The 19,737-nt window shown below is 35.4% G+C and overlaps 1 protein-coding gene across 8 annotated transcripts in view; it reads left to right on the forward strand.

Annotated features, from left to right (window-relative positions):
• ACACA (acetyl-CoA carboxylase alpha) overlaps window positions 1-19,737 on the forward strand; it is a 371,031-nt gene that overhangs the window by 286,625 nt on the left and 64,669 nt on the right. For all 8 annotated transcript variants that reach the window (XM_037808139.1, XM_037808140.1, XM_037808142.1 and 5 more), the window contains 2 exons: window positions 10,623-10,892; window positions 18,657-18,754. In XM_037808139.1, coding sequence (XP_037664067.1) covers window positions 10,623-10,892; window positions 18,657-18,754 — 368 coding nt within the window. The remainder of the gene's footprint in view (window positions 1-10,622; window positions 10,893-18,656; window positions 18,755-19,737) is intronic.

A 19,737-nucleotide genomic window follows, 5' to 3' on the forward strand; every position in this document is an offset into this window, starting at 1 on the left:
TTCTATTTTACTACTTTTTGATTTTGGAGGAATTGTTTTCATTTTCCTGCCAGTTTGCTAACCTGTTTTGATCATTCAGTGGAAGCTGTAATTGTAGGTGGGAACATTTTGAGTAACAGTTCACAATCCGGTGCAGCTGCTTTTCTCACTAAATCCCGTTATTAAAAGGCTCAGACTAAGATCAAACCAAGGGCCATCACGGACTTGACAGAGAACAACTTAACTTTTCCTGAGAGGACAATGAAAACGCTAACCTTTTTAAGTCTATGTTCTTATTTGTTCTGAAATAAATTATTAGTGTTATTTTATTATGTTTCTTTGTAACAGCTTTGTGAACTACATCAGAAATCTCTAAATTGTACAATAATGAAAGATATGATACAGTCAGCTTTTATAGTGAGTGGGTAGAAATTAGGGCCCTGTTTTCCTTACCATTTTAGAACATGGGGTTTTTAACGATTTGAACCCATCCATATTATCCCATCAATCCTGTTATAATGAAAACTGAGATGAAAAAAAGGTGTTGTATTTAAAGCACTTATAATAATTAGATACAGGATGTGTACCCAAAAAAGAATTGGTAATCAGAAACTGAAATTCTTACATAGTGTAAGATTTTATTTTCCTTAAAAACTTTCTAGGAGAAATTTATATTCCAAATTGAATGCAATTTGATGCCCCCCCACCCCATACACATTACCAACACCTCAGTATTATGACTCCACGGTTTCATTTTTTCATATGGGCACTAGGTGTCAGGGTTTTTCCTTCCCAACAGCTTAGCATTCAAACAAGCCACTTGAATTGCCTTGTTTACTGAAGCAAATCCAGTGTTATCTTCCTGTTTATCACTTGGTAGGTTGGACTTTGCCTAGTATTCCTTACAATATGCAAAAGCATTTTAACCCTTTGGGTAGAGAGCTATTGAACTTTACGTCATGCACATACACACTTTTAGAGGAGACATTTATTTGGGAAGAGGATAATCGAGGAGAAAACAAAGTCTGGTGTTTTGCTTTCAGTTCTGCTTCATATTCTCAGGGGTGAAATGGTAAGGATGGTGGGATTAAGAATTCAGTTCTGGAACTGCTTAGCCCTCCTACCATGTCCATATTTAATTGTTGTTTAATTGATGGCAGCATGCTGATGTCTAGTACCACCAAAGTTTAAGCATCTCTTTAGTTTTTTTATTATGAAATATTTCAAATATACAGAAACATTTGGCAAGTGATATGATAAATACTCTGCACCTACTAACCAGCTTGAACAAATCTTATTTTGCTGTGTTTTTCACTTATGTATTACTATAATCCTTTGAAATCTCTTCTTTGATTACCAAAAAGAAACACGTCAGAGTTGGGTAGGGCAAGGAAGTTGTTAAGCTTATTTAAGCCTAAAAGTTTGGAAGAAATTAATTGGTAGATTCAGTTTTAATGTTCTTTGATTGGACCTTTAACCCAAAGGACCTCTTATTTTAGAAACACCACCATTAACCCTCTGTCTTAATTCACTTGGTTGACATTTTCTATACTCTCAAAGAAATTGCTTGGGTTATCCTAGACTCGAATTATAGTGGAATCCATTATTCTCTGAAGCTTTGTGACCGGAGAGAGTGTATGTGTTTATGGTCTTGGGTTAGGAGAGGATTGACCATTTCTCATGAACACAGAACCCAGATATTTTCCTGGTTTTACATTAGACTTTTGTATGTTGTTTTGATCAGTTTAACCTCAGAATAACTCCATGAATGTGAATCTCATTTTTATGTATTTTATTGTGCTTGTGTTTCATTCTTTTGAAATCAGTTTACCTTTTCATTCTGGGTATGGAAGTTGGGTTGGTGTCAGTCATTTAGTTATGTTTTGGAAAAGAGGTATATTTGTATTGTAGTATGCTTAAATTGAGCTGTGAAATAGTCCTGTGAAAAGCAGATCTGAAAAACAGGACAATGGTCTGTGCACTGATTGTTCAACTTACATAAAGGGACTAATGGCCCTTGCCACCATTCTGTCCCTGAGAATGGGAGAATGTTTAAGTGCTTTGAGATCCTCAGCAGAAAAGGGCCATATACCGTTCATTATACATAACCATCCATAATTTGTGCCTGCCCTATTTTTCATCAAGGGCTTCAAAAAACCAATTTGAATCCTTCACAGCTAGCAAGATAGAATTGCAAATATAGAGAAAGATATATTATGTAGTATGTGGTAAGATAGTTTTATTTCAAATTATTATGTGCTTTCCTTCCTTTAACCCATTCTCAGTGAGCATATTTGACTGCAAGTCTTTGTCTAAAATGATCCTCAGAGCCAAAATTGGATCCCTCATTAGGAAAATACTGAGGCTAATTTTGAAAGATAAGTCTTCCTATCATGGAATTACTAATACTAATTGAATTTCCAATGCTGTTCTTTTAGGATGCATATACTTTTCTTAGAATTCCTTCTGAATGACTTTTAGAGATTTCTTATCAGGTTGATTAGTATTTTGACCCATTTCACTGGACACAAACCAAGGACCGATGAGTTTGGTTGACTTTAAAAACCTTAAAGAAGCAACTGGCCTATCAAAGCAGTAACTTAAGGAGGACTCTTATGTTCCTTTCAAAAGTAAGTCCTAGAGATAGCCTTTAAACAAACGGAAATACTTGCTAGCATTTTTGTGCATGTCTTCGATTTTAAGGTTTTACTGTAAAAGGATGTGACCTAGTACCCTATGTCAAGGAACTTTACAGTTCCAGCTAGAGGCAATAATGAACATCAGTACAACAGATGACGCCAGAGGATGAGGTGTAGTGTAGAGCATCGGAGTTCAGCATTCATTCATGTGATTAATGGGCAAGGCTTCTGAACTATAGTAGGCCAACTTGGTTAATTTCCATACCAACCAATTAATCCTTTGCCCCATTTCTTAAATACTGCTGACTTGTATGTGCTCCATTACATGTTTTTAGAATTTTGGAATGCTTATTAAATTACTGTGTGTATGTGTGTAAAATTACTGTGATTTCACGTATATAAACATTATAGGGAAAATAATTCCCCTATTCAAAATTATTATTTCCAATCTTTAGCAATATCTTCAAAGAATTACCTCTGAGGTGAAAGTTTTTTTGCACTAAAAATGTTATTTTTCTTACGCTTTTATTGCTTTTTAAAAGAGTTGAGGTAAGTTTGTTCAGCTATTTTTGAATTATCCAAGCATGAAAAAAATAGTTTTTCAGCTGTTAAGAAAATTGTTTTGAGCTTTTTTATGAGATCATACAACATTTGACAATGGAACATGGTATGTCAGGTAATTTAATATGGAAAGGCACCGGCATTTTTTCTTGCCTTTTTTTTTTTCCCCAAATGTCACAAATTAAGTCAGATACTGCATTACCTTACAGTTTAAAAATACACCTTTTAAGATGTATACAGTATTTTCTGCTACTTCCTTAAGTATGTTTTGTCATGAGACTGTAATATGAATTTAATTATTTTTGATACTGTCTAATTAAAAGTCCACATTTAATGTTCTACATGAGATACAAAAGGTGGAAAAAGGTAAATTTTGTTATATGTCCAAAAGGGAACTCAAGTTCAAATGCCTTCTCTGTAGATCTTAGTATTCTCACTTTCTTCATATAGATGATGCCTGAGTTAGTTTCAACTCTAAGATTCTAGGATTTTTTGTGTTGCTACTATAGGGCCTTGCAGGGTGGTGATCTTCCTGGCATTAACAGAACTGAAACAATAGCCATTGGAGGCTTTGCCAGAAAAATTCAGCTTCTAGAGTTTTAGCATGGAAAATAACAAATAAAGCTTCAATATCTTAGCCACAGTTTAACCTATATTTAAATCTTTATTGAAAGATATTGTTACAGCTGAACCAGAAGTATGGAGTTACAAGAAAGTCATCCGTGGCAAAGATATTCCCTTTCTGCTTCCCATAGCATACCTAGAATTGATGGATGCTTCTTATACCTTTAAAAATCAAAATCCTGTCCCGTTTTGCCCCTTAGCTTTCCCTTTCAATTTCTTGAGATTAGTATTGTTATTTTATTTTGCGATAACAACAGCTTTGGAAAGTGCCCACTTGTGTGCTTATACATTCTGTTCACACTGATAGTACAATTAATGTTGATGTCAATTTTGGTGTTAATTTTGTGTTGTGATTAGTGTTGACACCTTGTATCAGACTAATGGCATTTATGGGAACCATCAGAATAAATGTTAATGTTATCATGTTTTTGGTATCTGTTATAGTAACATTAAACCCTGGAGAAAAAAATACATATATGGATAGATAATGCCTTTCTGTATCACTAGCGTTACTCAGTGAGAAAATGACATCTCAGGGCAGAATCCTAATCACTGTTTGGAGCATCAGAAATAATGATCACCTCTGATCAGAGGTTGTGAATAATTCATTTGGTTTGATTTTCACGTCTTGTCCAGTGATACTTTTCAAACCAAATGTGTTTCTACAGGAAAATAATGGTCCCACTTCTTATGGAAATACTGTGGCACAAATCATTTTACTCACATAAAAACAGTTAAATAAGACTGTTCTCTTCTGCTTGCTTTCTCCTCCCCATTCCCTCCTCCCTCACTTGAGCATGTTTGTTCCAAGATCCGACTGTGATCAAAGAAATATTTTCTTCCTTAGATCTTGTATTAGGAAAACATACTTATTTCTTCATATCCTTAGTTTATTCCCTGTAACTCTTTTGACACTCCTCCCCTTTTCACTTCAAGGTAATTATTTCAGGTAGATAACCTGCTAATTAGAATGTTCTATTATTTTTAAATATCTGAAATTTAATATTTTAAAAATTATTTATGGTATTAATGAAAATATAATTTGCAATAAATACCTAGAACCACTTGGTTAGTCAGTGACTCAGAGAGAGGGACAGTGGGCAGGAGAAGATAGGGTAGCCAAAAGGTGCTTAAAAAGCTTGAGTCTGAAACTCATTAGGCTATAAAACCCACCCACTTTCACAAACCCATTTCAGGCTATATATTGCCCTTTTGTTGCTTGCTTAGCCCTCCTTTAGCAATTAATCCTGAAGTGTCATTTTCACCAGATTTCATCTGATAAAAACATTGAAGAGAGAGAAAAGAGGAAACAAGGGAACTGAATGATGGGATTTCCCTTGGTTATTACCCTTCAGTTAATATACAAGGCATCTTGGGCTTAGGTGAAATCAGTGAATGTCATTCCTAAATCACTTTGCCACACTGTGTTGTGTATACTTTTATAGTGATTGCAGAATTTTCAATATAAAAGCTCCATTGTGTGTTTAACATAGTTAGACCCATCTATGTAGAATAATTTGACTGAAAAACTTAGTGTCCTAATTAAATTGGGGGGGGGTATGGCTATCTTCTGAAGTAATGACCTAATCCTTTGAGACAAAGCTATTCTTAGAATATTTTGAACCATTTTTCCTGAATGTTTTGACACCTTTTTAAAAAAAAAAAAAAAAAACCTAACAAGGTCAGGGGGAACCTGTTTTCAACCTAGTTTTTATCATCAGACAGAAAGTATTTTGCATTCAGAAACCATTTCCAGTATCAAATTCAATTTTATCAAGTGATTAGTTGAGTTTAGTAGAGAATAATTTAAAAACATAAGGCTGGAAATGGCTGTAGTGCTTCTGCACTTAAGGAGAGCAGTTGTTTTTCTCAAGTTGAAAGCCCCCTTTCAGTGACTGTACATTGCAACTTGGATTATTGTGTTACATGTTTTTGCAGCTGCTGTAGACCTGCATCTGTTGACACCATGTGTTCTAGCCAGAACTACTGGAAGAAATAGTGGAGTGGATGAATTGCTACCTTGCCTGTCTATCAGTGCAAACATTCTTCTGTGTACATATGTTTGTAAAGCTCTTTAGCCCCCTTCAAGAAGAAAGGCTCTGTATAAATATAAGCTTTCGATTTTAGTACGTTTGTAATACATGTGGTACAGTTCTAAATATGTATTTAGCTGATAGGCACTGTTCTTGTCTATTGTACAAATATTGACTTTAAAAGTATAAATATGTATTTAACTATCAGACCAGAAAAACACTGAAGCAGTTACTTCTCAGGTAGAGAGATATTAATATTGTATAAACCTATATATACATATGTTTACATTCCACCACATCAATAGCAGAGCATTTCTTGAAAAAGTAAATAAAATAAAATGACAGTCCCAACAAGCTAGGGACAATTCTTAATATACTTTTCTCTTAAAAGTGAGTCTTCATTTTTAATTTCCATGTTTATAGCTCTCTTTTAAATTTCATATAAATATTGTCTGTTGTAGTATGACTAAAATCTAGAGTCAGTTCCCCTAAAATAAGGGAAATCCACTAGGCTGATGAATTTTTTTCTTTTACTTTGGAAATGTTCAAATATAACTAAATTAAAGCAAATATAAACCCAGTAAAGAGGCATTTTGATAGTCTTTTTAAAAATTTTAAGATTATCAATGCAATATAAACCCATTAAAGAAAATTTGCCTCTCACAATATTATGGTATACTTGTGATTTTGTATCCTACTTTTTTTTCTAATTTAGTATTACATATTGGGTATTTTTAAATGCTATTCATATTCTTCATAACCATCATTTTATGAGACTGTACAGGACACTAACAATGACCTCACTAGCCAATTTACTTACACCCCTCCCCCAAATCATGACATTTGTTTTCTTTTTATTTTGAAATAAATTTTTATTGGAAAGGTAGTATGGGAAGTTTCCACATACCCTTCACTCAACTTCCTCTAATGTTAACATCTTATATAACCAATTATCAAAACTAAGGAATTAACATTGATAGAATACTATTAAGTAAACTACAAACTTTATTAGGATTTCACCAGTTCTTTCATTAATGTCTTTTTTCTGTTCTGGGATCCAATCCAGGATCCCACATTGCATTTAGGTGTCAATGATGTTTTTTGTTTGTGTTCTACCAATGTTCATCTTTCCACATTGTATTCAGCTAAATGCAGTAGTGCTATCTGGTACATACATCCTTAATTTCTCCAGTAAAAGAAATACCAGTTCTCTCTGTGTGAACCTTATTTTAAAAAATAAACAATTCGTGCTAGCTATAAGAACAAGTTACTTAATTCCTCTGGGCCTCAATTTTCTCATGGCAATAATAACTTTAATAATAGCAGCTAATAGTTGAGGTCTTTTATATGCCAGGCTCTGTACTAATTTAATGTGCTGTCCCTCACACCAGTCCTTTCAGAAAGATACTATTATTATTATCCACATTTTATAATTGGGATAATTGAAGCTTTAAGAATTTAAATGATAATAAAGAGTAAAGCTGAGATTTGAACCAAGATAACTTGATTCCTGAGCCTAAGCTTTTAACCATTATCAGTATTTGCCAATATCTAGTATAGTATTGTATATATCAGATGTTCAATTAATGTTAGCTATTACTCTTATGTTTTTAAATTAAGACAAATAGTTTAATGATATTTAGGATTGTTATTCTATGATCTCCAGACATAAGTCAGGGACGATGCTCAGCGTTTGATGTTGACTATTTTCCAAGTATAATTTAAAATTTTAAATGACTGTGGGACCTGCAAATATTTATTGTTCCCAGCTGATATTGTAGGGTCCATGCTAGACACTGGAAAAAGTGATATAATGATTCAAGATGGCAAGCTAAAAGCTGTCCTAGACATTGTATAATTATCAAATGAGTTCTCTATGTGAAGGTTTTAATTGGAGATCTGTGAAGAGAGGGTTTACCGTAGACTGGGGGAAAGGCACTTTCCAAGGAAATGGAATTTGAGTGAACCTTTTTGGAGTAGGTAAAATTTGAATAGGTTAAGAGAAGTGAAAATGGCAAACATTGCATGTTGAACTTAGTATTATCAGATTTCTGCTTCCAGTAGTTTGTTTAGCCTCATCAAACCTGTATGTATTATTTTCTTAGTTTTGTATATGGAGACACTGAAGTTCAATAAAATTAAATATTTTTTCCAAGGTCACATGGTTAATAAGTGATAGAGCCTGGATTTGGATCCAAGTTTGACTCCAAAGCCCATGTTCACCATTATGCATGCTATCATTTGATAGCAGTGAAATCTAAATTTTAATGTAAATTCGGCAACACATACTTTTTGAGATCTTTTTTTAATTTATTTTTTAATAGAAGAGTTGTGGGCTTATGAAAAATCATGCATAAAATACAGGATTCCCATATTGCACCCTGTTAACACCTTTCATTGGTGTGGAACATTTGTTACAATTGATAATAGCACATTTTTATAATTGTACAATTAACTATAGTCTGTGGTTTAACTTAGGGTTCACTGTTTGTGTAGTTCCATGGATTTTTTTTTTAAATTTGTGTTCTTTTACCATATATACAACCTAATATTTCCCCCTTTAATCACATTCAGATATATATTTTACTGCTATTAATTACATTTACAATGTTGTGCAACTATCACTACCCTCCATTACCAAAACATTTCCATTGTTCCAAATGGGAACCCTGTACATTTTAAGCCTTAGCTTCCCATTCTAAGATCTTTATCCATTGCACTCACTTAAAACTTAATCTCTTCTAGTAAGGAATTTCACTGTTCTAATACTAGAATAATACTCATCTCTGTAATGGTACTTTCAGAGGTAGGGGCAGTCAATGGTGAACACATTTTGGAAAGACAATGATAAAGAATTCTTGGTGCTGCTGTGTTGACACCTAATTAGAAGTCCATATTGCAAACATAATGACCTGACCAGTTGCTGAACTGATTGCCCAAATGACACAAAGTCCCCAGGTAGTAAGAAAAGATAAGAGTATTATTTGCCTACCCAATGTCACATAGTCACACTGTTTACCTTAGGCGCAAATGCTGAAGTAGATTCTTCAGGGCATATATCTAAGCTCTTTCTGGCCTAGGTGACTAAGGTTAATATGTCATAAAATTTGGTGTAAGCCTCAATTTTTTAACTGCAAATGCTTTTAGAGGAAAATAAATAGGAAATGTCTTTTCCTACCTGAAAAAACAGAAGAGTAGTTAGTTTGGAGAGGCACAGGAGAAAGCAGGTAAAATATATCTCCCCAAACAGGCACTAAATTAACGAGCTTATTAAAAACCACAACCAAAATTATCCTGATACTTGGAGTTGCTCTGTGCTATTTTGGGATGATCTGTTTCTCCTTCCTTTCTCTGTCTTTAATGAGTAGATAGAGTAATACCTCATCCCAGAAGGTGATTGGGTTTTTCTCTGTATTGTATTCATTTTGATTTGTATATGGCCAATGGTATGATACATTAAATAGCTTATATTTATCTGTGGGTGTTTCATATATATATTTCTTAATGCTGAGAATCACAAATAGCTGTGCGGAAAGCTTCAACCAGCCTGATTACAGTGGATGTGCAATTGGACTGAGGAATGTGTACTCAGAGCTTATGATCACTGGCCCGGTTGAGTCTGGGTGATGCATGTGGCTTTCCAGGGATGCTGCTATTTACATCTCTTAATGGCGCTTCTTGATGGCCAGCTCCCCAATGAGGTGATATGCAGCAGCCTGGGGATGAGGGGCAAGGCTGCAGATGTAGCTGGGCTCCATTAGACAGGAGCAGGATATTCATCTGATAGGCTTTGTGTTTGGGGTGAGTGTGTGGGAGGTGGGGGCAGGAGGAGATAGAAAGGGAAAAAAAAAATGGAAAGCATTACTTATCCAGGTATAGGGAAAACAGACAGGCAGGCTTGAAAAACTGCAGCTGTGACTAGGGTATGAGTGAACAGAAATGGAACTAGAAAATAAACAAGTAGAAGGATTGACTTGTTCTCATATAGAAAGGGATTAAAAGAGGAGAGGGCTGTGAGGGTTTAGAAAGTGACACATCATCCCTGCCTTTTAAGTCAATATTGTTTATTTGTGTGGCTAGTCAGATGCTGATGAACAGAAAGCAATATTTACATATATCCTAGTGCAGCAAGAGAATAGTTCCTTTCCTCCTTTGGTTTTCTGGTGCTGGGGGAAAGCAGCAGGAGAGACACTCAGAAGGATACAACGTTGAGCTTCGGTAAATTATTGTAGAAAGGGAAGATATTTAAAGCAAGCCAGCTAAGAGTGTTTCTGTTATTTCTATCAAATGCTAGAGGACAGTAAAAGGACCCAGAATTGCAAAAACTGTATAACCCATGAGAGGTAATCCTCTTTCTGCTCCCCTCTCATGACTTGAAGGTTTTTTAGAATCTCACAAAAGATACAAATAATGCCTTGATAGATAGGGTGGTAAGATGGTAGTTCTGAAATTAATTGCCAGTGTCATGATATTCTCCCACACATATTTTGAGTGCATTTAGACATAGGTTTTCCTGTCTTCTCTAGACAAGCCCAAAGAAGAAATTGAGACAGTTGTGAAGTAGTAATCCAGCTATTCTAATGGAAGTCTAGAATGCTCTGTGTTTATTTTGTTTTTGTTTTCTTGTTTCCCACAGGGAGCTTGGTTCTTTAGCTATGCATATCTTGACATAAAGGCAGTGTCTAGCTATAGTCTAATACCTACAAGGAACAAAAACAAAAACAAAAAAAAACCTCCACATGTAAGAAGCTTGTATTTATTTGTTTGTTTGTTTATGCCTTTGCAGATTGGCATGGTAGCTTGGAAAATGACCCTTAAAAGCCCCGAATACCCAGAAGGCCGAGATATCATTGTTATTGGCAATGACATCACATACCGAATTGGGTCCTTTGGACCTCAGGAAGATTTGCTGTTTCTCAGAGCTTCTGAGCTTGCCAGGGCAGAGGGAATCCCACGTATCTATGTAGCAGCCAACAGTGGAGCAAGAATTGGACTGGCAGAAGAAATTCGTCATATGTTTCATGTGGCCTGGGTAGATCCTGAGGATCCTTACAAGGTACAGGCACTGTATGGTTATGTTCATGTGTGTGTACTTGTTGTAGAGAGAGATGGAAAAGAAGTAGAGAGTTAAGTTCAAAAGTCACACTTAAGGTGAAAATTAAACACAATCTAAATTATGAAAATTCTTTAAAAAGGCACCATGTTGGAGATAAATTTTCTCTCAATATGTTCACTTGGTTTTTCCTCCAACTTTGAAACAGACTACTGTTTCTTTGGTTGAACACTAGATGAAGATAGGTATGCATTTAGTGTTGGGCCACGCTAAACCAAAAATATATGTATCTTTAAACCTTTCCATGTGGCTTCTGAAACTTGTGGTCAGTCACCAGAGCTGCTTCTCTGTTTATTCTCTAGCCTTCTTGCTCTGCTTAAACCTATTTCTCCCCTAAGGATACTGCATCCCCTGTAGCCTTCTTAAATAGTGACGGATTTTTCTGTCTTCTGTCCTCATTGCTACTTCCAGACCCTTTCTCTTCCTTTTCCCTGAAAACCCTCGTCTTTGAATCTTGTATCATCAGACTATGCCACACCACCACTGCTCTTTATTATAGTGTTTTACCAACTCCTTGGTCACTTCCTCTAATTTTTTGCATATTTTAGTTCCTGGCTCACTGCCACCCTTTCCAGGACTACTGGTCCTGTTACAGTTCTTAGCGATTGCTATACCCATGTAGATGATCCTTCCCAGCTTCTTGGATTCTTGACTTCCTCTTCTCTACTGGTCTTATCCTCCACTTTACCTCAGCCTCTCATTGCCCACAATCTGTTTCATGCATCCTATTCTTTGCTACCCTTCCACTCTCTTTTCAGCTCATTCTCTCTAGTACCCCAAATCCAACAATCCTTTGAACCCACTAGGACCTGCAACTATTCTTCACTCCCTCCTTAAAACCTTATCTTATTCTTAACAAGCTTGTATTCCAAACTCAGTCTTAGGTTAATCATTGTATTTACATTTTAATCACTATCTTTCCTATACCCTCAACTTTTTTGCTTCTGTCTTCATTCAATTGACCATAAACGTGCAGGTCTGTTTCTGAATGCTCAGTACAGTTCCGTTGTTCAATATGTTGATCTTTATGCCAGTACCATGCTGTTTTGACCACTGTAGCTTTATAATATGCTTTAAAGGCAGGAAGTATGAGTTCTACAACTTTGTTCTCTTTTCCAACTTGTTTTTGCTTATTTGGGGCCCCTTATCCTTCCAAATAAATTAAATGATTGGTTTTTCTGTTTCTTCAAAATAAGCCATTGGAATTTTTATTGGGATTGTGTTGAATTTCTAAATCAATTTGGATAGAATTGACATCTTAATGATATTTAGTCTTCCAGTCCATAAGCATGGAATGTCCTTCCATTTATTTACATCTTCTTTGATTTTGTTTAGCAATGTTTTGTAGTTTTCTGAATATAGGTCCTTTATGTCCTTGGTTAAATTCATTTGATTCTTTTAGTTGCTATTGTACATGGAATTCTTTTTCTTGTTTTTCTCCTCAGATTGGTCATTACTAGTTTATAGAAACACTACTGATTTGTGCATATTGATCCTGTATCCCACCACTTTGCTGAACTCACTTATTATCTCTAGTATTTTGTTGTGGATATTTCAGGACTTTCTAAGTTTTGGATCATTTCGTCTGCAAATAGTGAAAGTTTTATTTCTTCGTTTCTGATTTGGATGCCTTTTATTTCTTTTTCTTGCCTAGTTGTTCTAGCTAGAACTTCTGGCACAATATTGAATAATAATGGTGACAGTGGGTAACCTTCTCTTGTTCCCGATCTAAGAGGGAAAGCTTTCAGTCTTTCACCATTGAGTTCTACATTAGCAGTGGGTTTTTCATCTATACTCTTTATCATGTTGAGGGATTTTCCTTCTATTACTATCTTTCGAAGTGTTTTTATCAAGAAAGAATGCTGGATTTTGCCAGTTGTCTTCTCTGCACCGATCAATATGCTCATGTACTTTTTCCCCTGCAATTTGTTAATGTGGTATATTGCATTAATTGATTTTCTTAATGTTCAACCAACCTTGCAAACCTGGGATAAAACCCACTGGGTCATGGTGTATAATTCTTTTAATGTGCTGTTGGATTTGATTTGAAAGTTTTTTGTTGAGGATTTTTGCATCTATATTTATTAGAGAGATTGGTCCATAATATTATTTTCTTGTAGTAACTTTATCTGGCTTCATTTTGGGGTCATGTTGGCTTTATAGAAAAAGTTAGGTAGTGTTCCCTCCTTTTCAATTTTTTGGAAGAGTTTAGGCAGGGTTGCCATTAATTCTTCTTGGAATGATGGGTAGAATTCACCTGTGAAGCCATCTGTTCCTGGGCTTTACTTTGTTGGGAGGATTTGATGACTAATTCAGTCACTTTACTTGTGATTGGTTTGTTGAGGTCTTCTATTTCTTCTAGAGTCAGTGTAGGTTGTTTATGTGTTTCTAAGAAATTGTCCATTTCATCTAAGTTGTCAAATTTATTGGCATACAGTTGTTCATAGTATCCTCTTATGATCTTTTTTGTTTCTCTGGGGTCATTAGTAATATTCCCCATCTTATTTCTGATTTTGTTTATTTGCTTCTTCTCTCTTTTTGTCTTTATCATTCTAATTAAGCGTTTGTCAATTTTATTGATCTTCTCAAAGAACCAACTTTTGATTTTGTTGATTCTTTCTATTGTTGTTGTTTTTTTTTTTTTTTTTTTTTTCTCAGTTTCATCTATTTCTGTGCTAATTGTTGTTATTTCTTTCCTTCTGCTTGCTCTGGGATTAGTTTGCTGTTCTTTTTCTAGTTCCTCCTGGTGTGCAGTTAGGTATTTGATTTTAACCCATTCTGCCTTTTTAATGAATGCATTTAGGGCTATGAATTTCCCATTCAGCACTGCCTTCACTGCATCCCGTAAGTTTTGATATGCTGTGTTCTTGTTTTCATTTGCCTTGAGATATTTATTGATTTCTCTTGCAGTTTCTTCTTTGACCCACTGATTGTTTAAGAGTATGTTGTTTAACCTCCATATATTTGTGAATTTTGCAGTTCTCTGCCTGTCATTGATTTCCAACTTCATTCCATTATGATCAGAGAAAGTGCTTTGTATAATTTCAATCTTTTTAAATTTATTGAGGCCTATTTTGTGACCCAACACGTAGTCTATCCTAGAGAATGATGAGCACTTGAGAAGAATGTATATCCTACTGTTTTTAGATGCAATGTTCTGTATATGTCTGTTAGGACTAGTTCATTTATCATATTATTCAAGTTCTATATTTCCTTATTGATCCTCTGTCTAGATGTTGTATGTATTGATGAGAGCAGTGTATTGAACTCTCCAACTATTATCATAGCAATGTCTAGCAATCTGTTCAGTTTTACCAGTGTTTACCTCATGTATTTTGGAGCACCCTGATTAGGTGCATGAATACTTATGATTTTTATTTCTTCTTGGTCAGTTGTCCCTTTTATTAATATATAATGTCCTACTTTGTCTCTTATAACATTTTTGCATTTAAAGTCTATTTTGTCCAATATTAGTATAGCTCCCACAGCTCTTTTGTAGTTACTCTTTCTGTGGAATGTCTTTTTCCAACCTTTCACTTTCAACCTATTTGTATCCATGGGTCTAAGTTGAGTCTCTTATAGACAGCATGTAAATGTATCATATTTTTTTTAATCCATTCTGTCAATCTGTGTCTTTTGTTTGGGGAGTATAATCCATTAACATTCAGTGTTATTATTATAAAGGCAGTACTTACTTCAACCACTTTGTCCTTTGGCTTTTATTTTTCATATCTTAATTTTTGTCTCTCTTTTTTACCCTTTCAGTTACCTTTACTGATAATCTTCATTTCTACACTCTCCTCCAAGCCTTCTTCTCCTGTCTTTTCTTTTCAGCCTGTAGAACTCCCTGTAGTATTTCTTGTAGGGCAAGTGTCTTGTTAACGAACTCTCAGCTTCTGTTTATCTGTGAATATTTTAAACTTACTCTTGCTTTTGAAGGACAATTTTGCCAGATAAAGATATCTTGGCTGGCATTTTTTCTCTTTCAATATCTTAAATATATCATACTACTGCCCCCTTGTCTCCATGGTTCCTTCTAAGAAATCAGAGCTTAGCCTTATTGAGCATCCCTTTTATGCAATGCATTGCTTTTCTCTTGTTGCTTTCAGAATTTTCTATCTTTGACAGTTGAGAATCTACTTAGTATGTGTCTTGGAATAGTAGGTCTATTGGGAGTTATTATTTTTTGGAGTATGTTGCATTTCTTGGATATGTGTATTTATGTCTTTCATAAGAATTGGGAAGTTTGGGGCTATTATTCTCTCCAATATTCTTTCTGCCCCTTTTCCCTTCTCCTTCAAGGATACCTGTGACATGTATATTTGTGTGCTTCATGCTGTCGTTCAATTTCCTGATACCTTGCTCAAGTATTAGGAAATTTTTCAATTTTTTCCATTCTTTTGTATTTTTTTGTCTGTTTGATTTCAGATGTCCTGTCTTCTAGCTCGCTGATACTTTTTCAAATGTGCTATCTTATGCTTCTAGCGTATTTTTAATCTCATCAATTGTGCCTTTCATTTCCAAGGTTCTAATATTTTTCTTTGCATGCTTTCAAATTCTTCTTACCTGCTGTCTTCTTAATATCCTTCATCTCATTAGGCATATTTTCTTCATCTCCTTGAATTGATTTAGGTCATTTGTTTGAACATCTTTGATTAGTTGTTCCAAATTCCATATCCCCTCTGACTTTTTAATTTATTCTTTTGACTGGGCCATTTCTTCCTGTCTTTTAGTATGGCTTGTAAATTTTTGCTGATATTTGGGCATCTGATTATGTTGATGAGATTATTCTGGAGATTGGTTTCTCTGTCTTGTCTAGGATTTTGTTGTTGTTGGGGTTTGTGTTAAGACTCTTCTTTGACGCTTTGTTCATCAGTACTTCCCAGCCAAAACAGGGCCAGGGACCCATGCTGGGAGTGCAGACCAGTTCCAGAGGGCCCTGATGGGAGGATCAGGAAGGATGCCAAAAGCCTTTTTTTTTCCAGCTTCCCAAGGCTGCGCTTTCCTGCCATGCCCAGCAAATGAAATTCTTCAGCAACCTATTCCCCACAGGCCTAGTAAGGCAGGGTATTTTTAGCCCTCTGCTAACTGCACTTTTGATGCTTGCCAAAACAATGGCAAGTGGCACCTGTCTGGAACAGGCTAAAGCAGCGGGACCCAGCAGTCTAAATTCACTGGCCAGTAGCTGGATCAGTATTGGCCCATACTCCCCCTATTCTTGGGGAGGAGGTCTTCTGCAGCCCTCCCAGTCCACAGCAGCCCATCAGGCAGGGACCAGGCCTACCAGAAGCTGTGGCCAAGTGAGTTACTCACTGTTTTACACCGCTTTTTCTCAGCCGCTTTGTCTCACTCTTCCCTGGTCTCCAGAGACACACAGCAGTTGTTTCAGACAGTTCTGCCTGTCCTCTAGCTGTTTTTGGAAGAGGAGTGAGCCCTGCAACTCCCTATTCTGCCATCTTTCCAGAAGTGTAACCTCCCTCTTGAACCTACTTTAGTTAAACTTGCACCCTTACCATTCCATTGTAGCCATTTTTGTCAAGGTCACCAGTGGTTCCATATTGCTAAATCCTGTGGTGTATTCTCAGTCCTCATTTTAGTTATTTGACCTCTCAGAATGTAGTTTGAGAGTTTGTCATGGTTGACCACTCCCTCATCCTTGAAATAGTTTCTTCTCTTAGCTTCCAGAATCCCATAGTCTTATTATCTTCCTTCTTTCTGGATCTTCTTTCTCAGTTTTCTTTCATGGTTTTTGCAGTATTAAATGTAAGAGTGTTTCAGGGCTTGATTCCTGGGCCTCTCCTCTTTTTTCTCTGTACCTTCCTTTGTTATCTCATCTAGTACTAAAGCTTTAAATTCCATCTGTAAGCTCATGACTTCCAAATATATATCTTACTACTGAATTTCAAATGCATATATCCAGACACCTCTATTTACCTGTCTGCCAAATATAGCTTCTAATCTTCTAATTTAAATTTGTTCTTCCCATAGTCTTCTCTATCTCAATAAATGGTACCTCCATTCTTTTGTTTGTTTAAGTAAAAGACCTTGACTTCTGTCTTGTTCTCACATCCTGTGTCTTCTCTGTCAGTAAATCATGTTATCCCAATCTTCAAAATATATCCAGAAACCAACCACTTCTAACCACTTTTACTGCTTCAGTTTAGTCCAAGTCACTGTTATCTCTTACCTGCATTATTGCAGTAGTCACGTAATTGACCTTCTTGCTTTTGGCTGTGCCCCCATCCCACCCAAAGTGTATTCTTGACAGAAAGTGGAATGGTGCAGTTTAAATATTAATAAAATATAAAATGTAAATCATGGTGCAAAACTTTCCACTGACCAAAACCCTTCCATAGTTTCCCAACTCATTCGAGTAAAAGCCAAAGACCATATAGTTGCCTACACCATACATGGATTAGCCTTCCAGTCCTTGTGTGCCTTCATTTCTCATCTCACAGCCCCTCTTATTCCATACTCTGACTCTACTGGCCTCTTTCCTTTTCTTCAGCTTACTAAACACACTCCTGCTTCAGTGCTTTTGCATTTGCTGTTCCTTCTACTTGGAATGCCCCCCCCAACCCCACCCCTGCCTTCCAAGATATCTCCATGCCTCATTTCCTCAACTCCTTCAGGGCTTTATTCAAATGACACTTTCTCAGTGAAACACAACCCTCCCAACTCTCCTATCTTCCTTCTCTATTTCAGTTTTCTCCTTAGAATTTATTCCCATGAACATTATGTCTTTTACCTCATTATATATTTATCTCATATCTTGTCTGTCTCCCTCACTAAAAGATAAGTTCCACAAGGCCAGGAATTTTTGTCTGTTTTTGTTCATCCTGTTTTCCCAGTGCCTGGAAGAGCACATAATAGGCATTCAATAAATATGTGCTGACAGACATACTAATGAAACTCAGTGCTACAAGGCATTCCTGCCATGTCATGCGAGACCAATGGCAAGACCAGATTTGTGACTCTTCCATATTGTGCTCATCATGGCACCTAAACTTACTGAGGGAATGGTGCGCATAATTTCCCATAATATTCAAAGTGTTTTCCTCTTTTTACTTTTTTTTTTTTGGTTGAATGACCAGTTCACCTAAGTTCACTATCACATGTATGATGTGTGATGTAATTCTATTTTGTGTGTGTGTGTATCTGTATGTATAAAAATAGATCAAAAAAGTATCTTAGTATAATTTTTAAAATGTATGTGGGAATTAGAAGTTGCTTATTGGAAAACAAAAGACATGAGTTCAGTGTCACTCGAGTTCAGTGCCATAGACTTCTGATTTTAATATTGAATCTCTTAATTTTGTGATATTCCCAATATCCCTTACCCATTTATATTTTGATGATATTATGGAGTTGAGAGTCTGAAGAATAGTAATTCGCATGATTCTTTCATTTTGTGATGGTGTCTTTGAAAAAGGCGTCACTGAAGATCAGAAAATGACCCTTAGACCATGATGAAAATAAAATGAATGGAATGTATTTGGAGAGTAGCCACAAGATAACTTGTTTCAAGGACAGAGAGTCAGTGACCAGAGAAACAGGCACTTCTATCTTTCAAAGGAGAACTGTCTATAAGAAGTGATGTGGCAATTTAAGGATAGCTTTGGAACAAGCTGCATTGTACATGCTTTGCTGTGTCTTCTGGTTGTTATGATGGCAAATAATGAGTTAAAAACTATTTGTGCTTCACAGGGATACAAGTATTTATATCTGACCCCTCAGGATTATAAGAGAGTCAGTGCCCTCAACTCTGTCTATTGTGAACATGTGGAGGATGAAGGAGAATCCAGGTAGGTCATATGCATCAAAATATTTTGGCTGTGGACTAAAGAAAGGAGAGTATGTTATTTTTTTTCCTTACTGTCCTGCTGGTCATGACACTGAAGAGCATTGAAGATTGTTACATAATCAAGAGGTTCTAGGTTTATATCCTCCCCTATTAGCTGAATGATCTTGTTATTGATTGAGGTTTTTTAATTGCATTTATAATACTTATTCATTTTAGAAAAAAATATGTAAACAGTTATGAAGAAAAAAAAAATCAACCATAATGCTACTCTGAGAGATCAAAATTATTAACATGTTTTATTCTTACTATCTTTTCTATACACATACTTTTTTCTGCATATTTGGGATCATAAACAGGTAAACGTTTATAATTTGTTCTTTTTATTAAAAAGTATTTTGGTGGAAATTTTTCTATTCTTAAAATATTATTTGAGAATATGTTTAATGGTTGCATAGTATTGCATCATAATGAGTGTATGACATTTGAACATTCAGATTATTTCCAGGTTTTCATTTTTATAACCCTGGGCACAACATTCTTCTGCATAAACTGTAATGACTATCTCTGATTATTCCCTTTGGGTTGTTTTCTAGAAGTAGAATTTCTAGGCAAAAAGTATGTCCATTTTTAAGGGTTTTTTTGATAAATAATATCACGTTGCACTCCCAAAATCTATTCTCTTTCTAGTACTATATGATAGTGTGTGCTTCCCCTCTTTAATTTTTCTCTACCTTTGTCAACAGTGATTATGGTCAATTAAAATATGATAAAAACAGCTATGGTTTTTTAACTTGTATTAATTTGATTACCAGTGAAGTTGAACATTTTTATAATCTACAAGTTTTGTGGAATGTTAATTAATTGTTCCAATGTCATTTATTGAACAGTCTGTATTTTCCCTACTTTAATAATAATCTTATTCAATTACTAGGCTTTGTGTTATGTTTTTTGTTCTGTATGTATGTTCTTTGGCTAATGCTATAT

This window comes from Choloepus didactylus, chromosome 18 (genome assembly GCF_015220235.1).
Source record: "Choloepus didactylus isolate mChoDid1 chromosome 18, mChoDid1.pri, whole genome shotgun sequence".
NCBI lineage: Eukaryota > Metazoa > Chordata > Mammalia > Pilosa > Megalonychidae > Choloepus > Choloepus didactylus.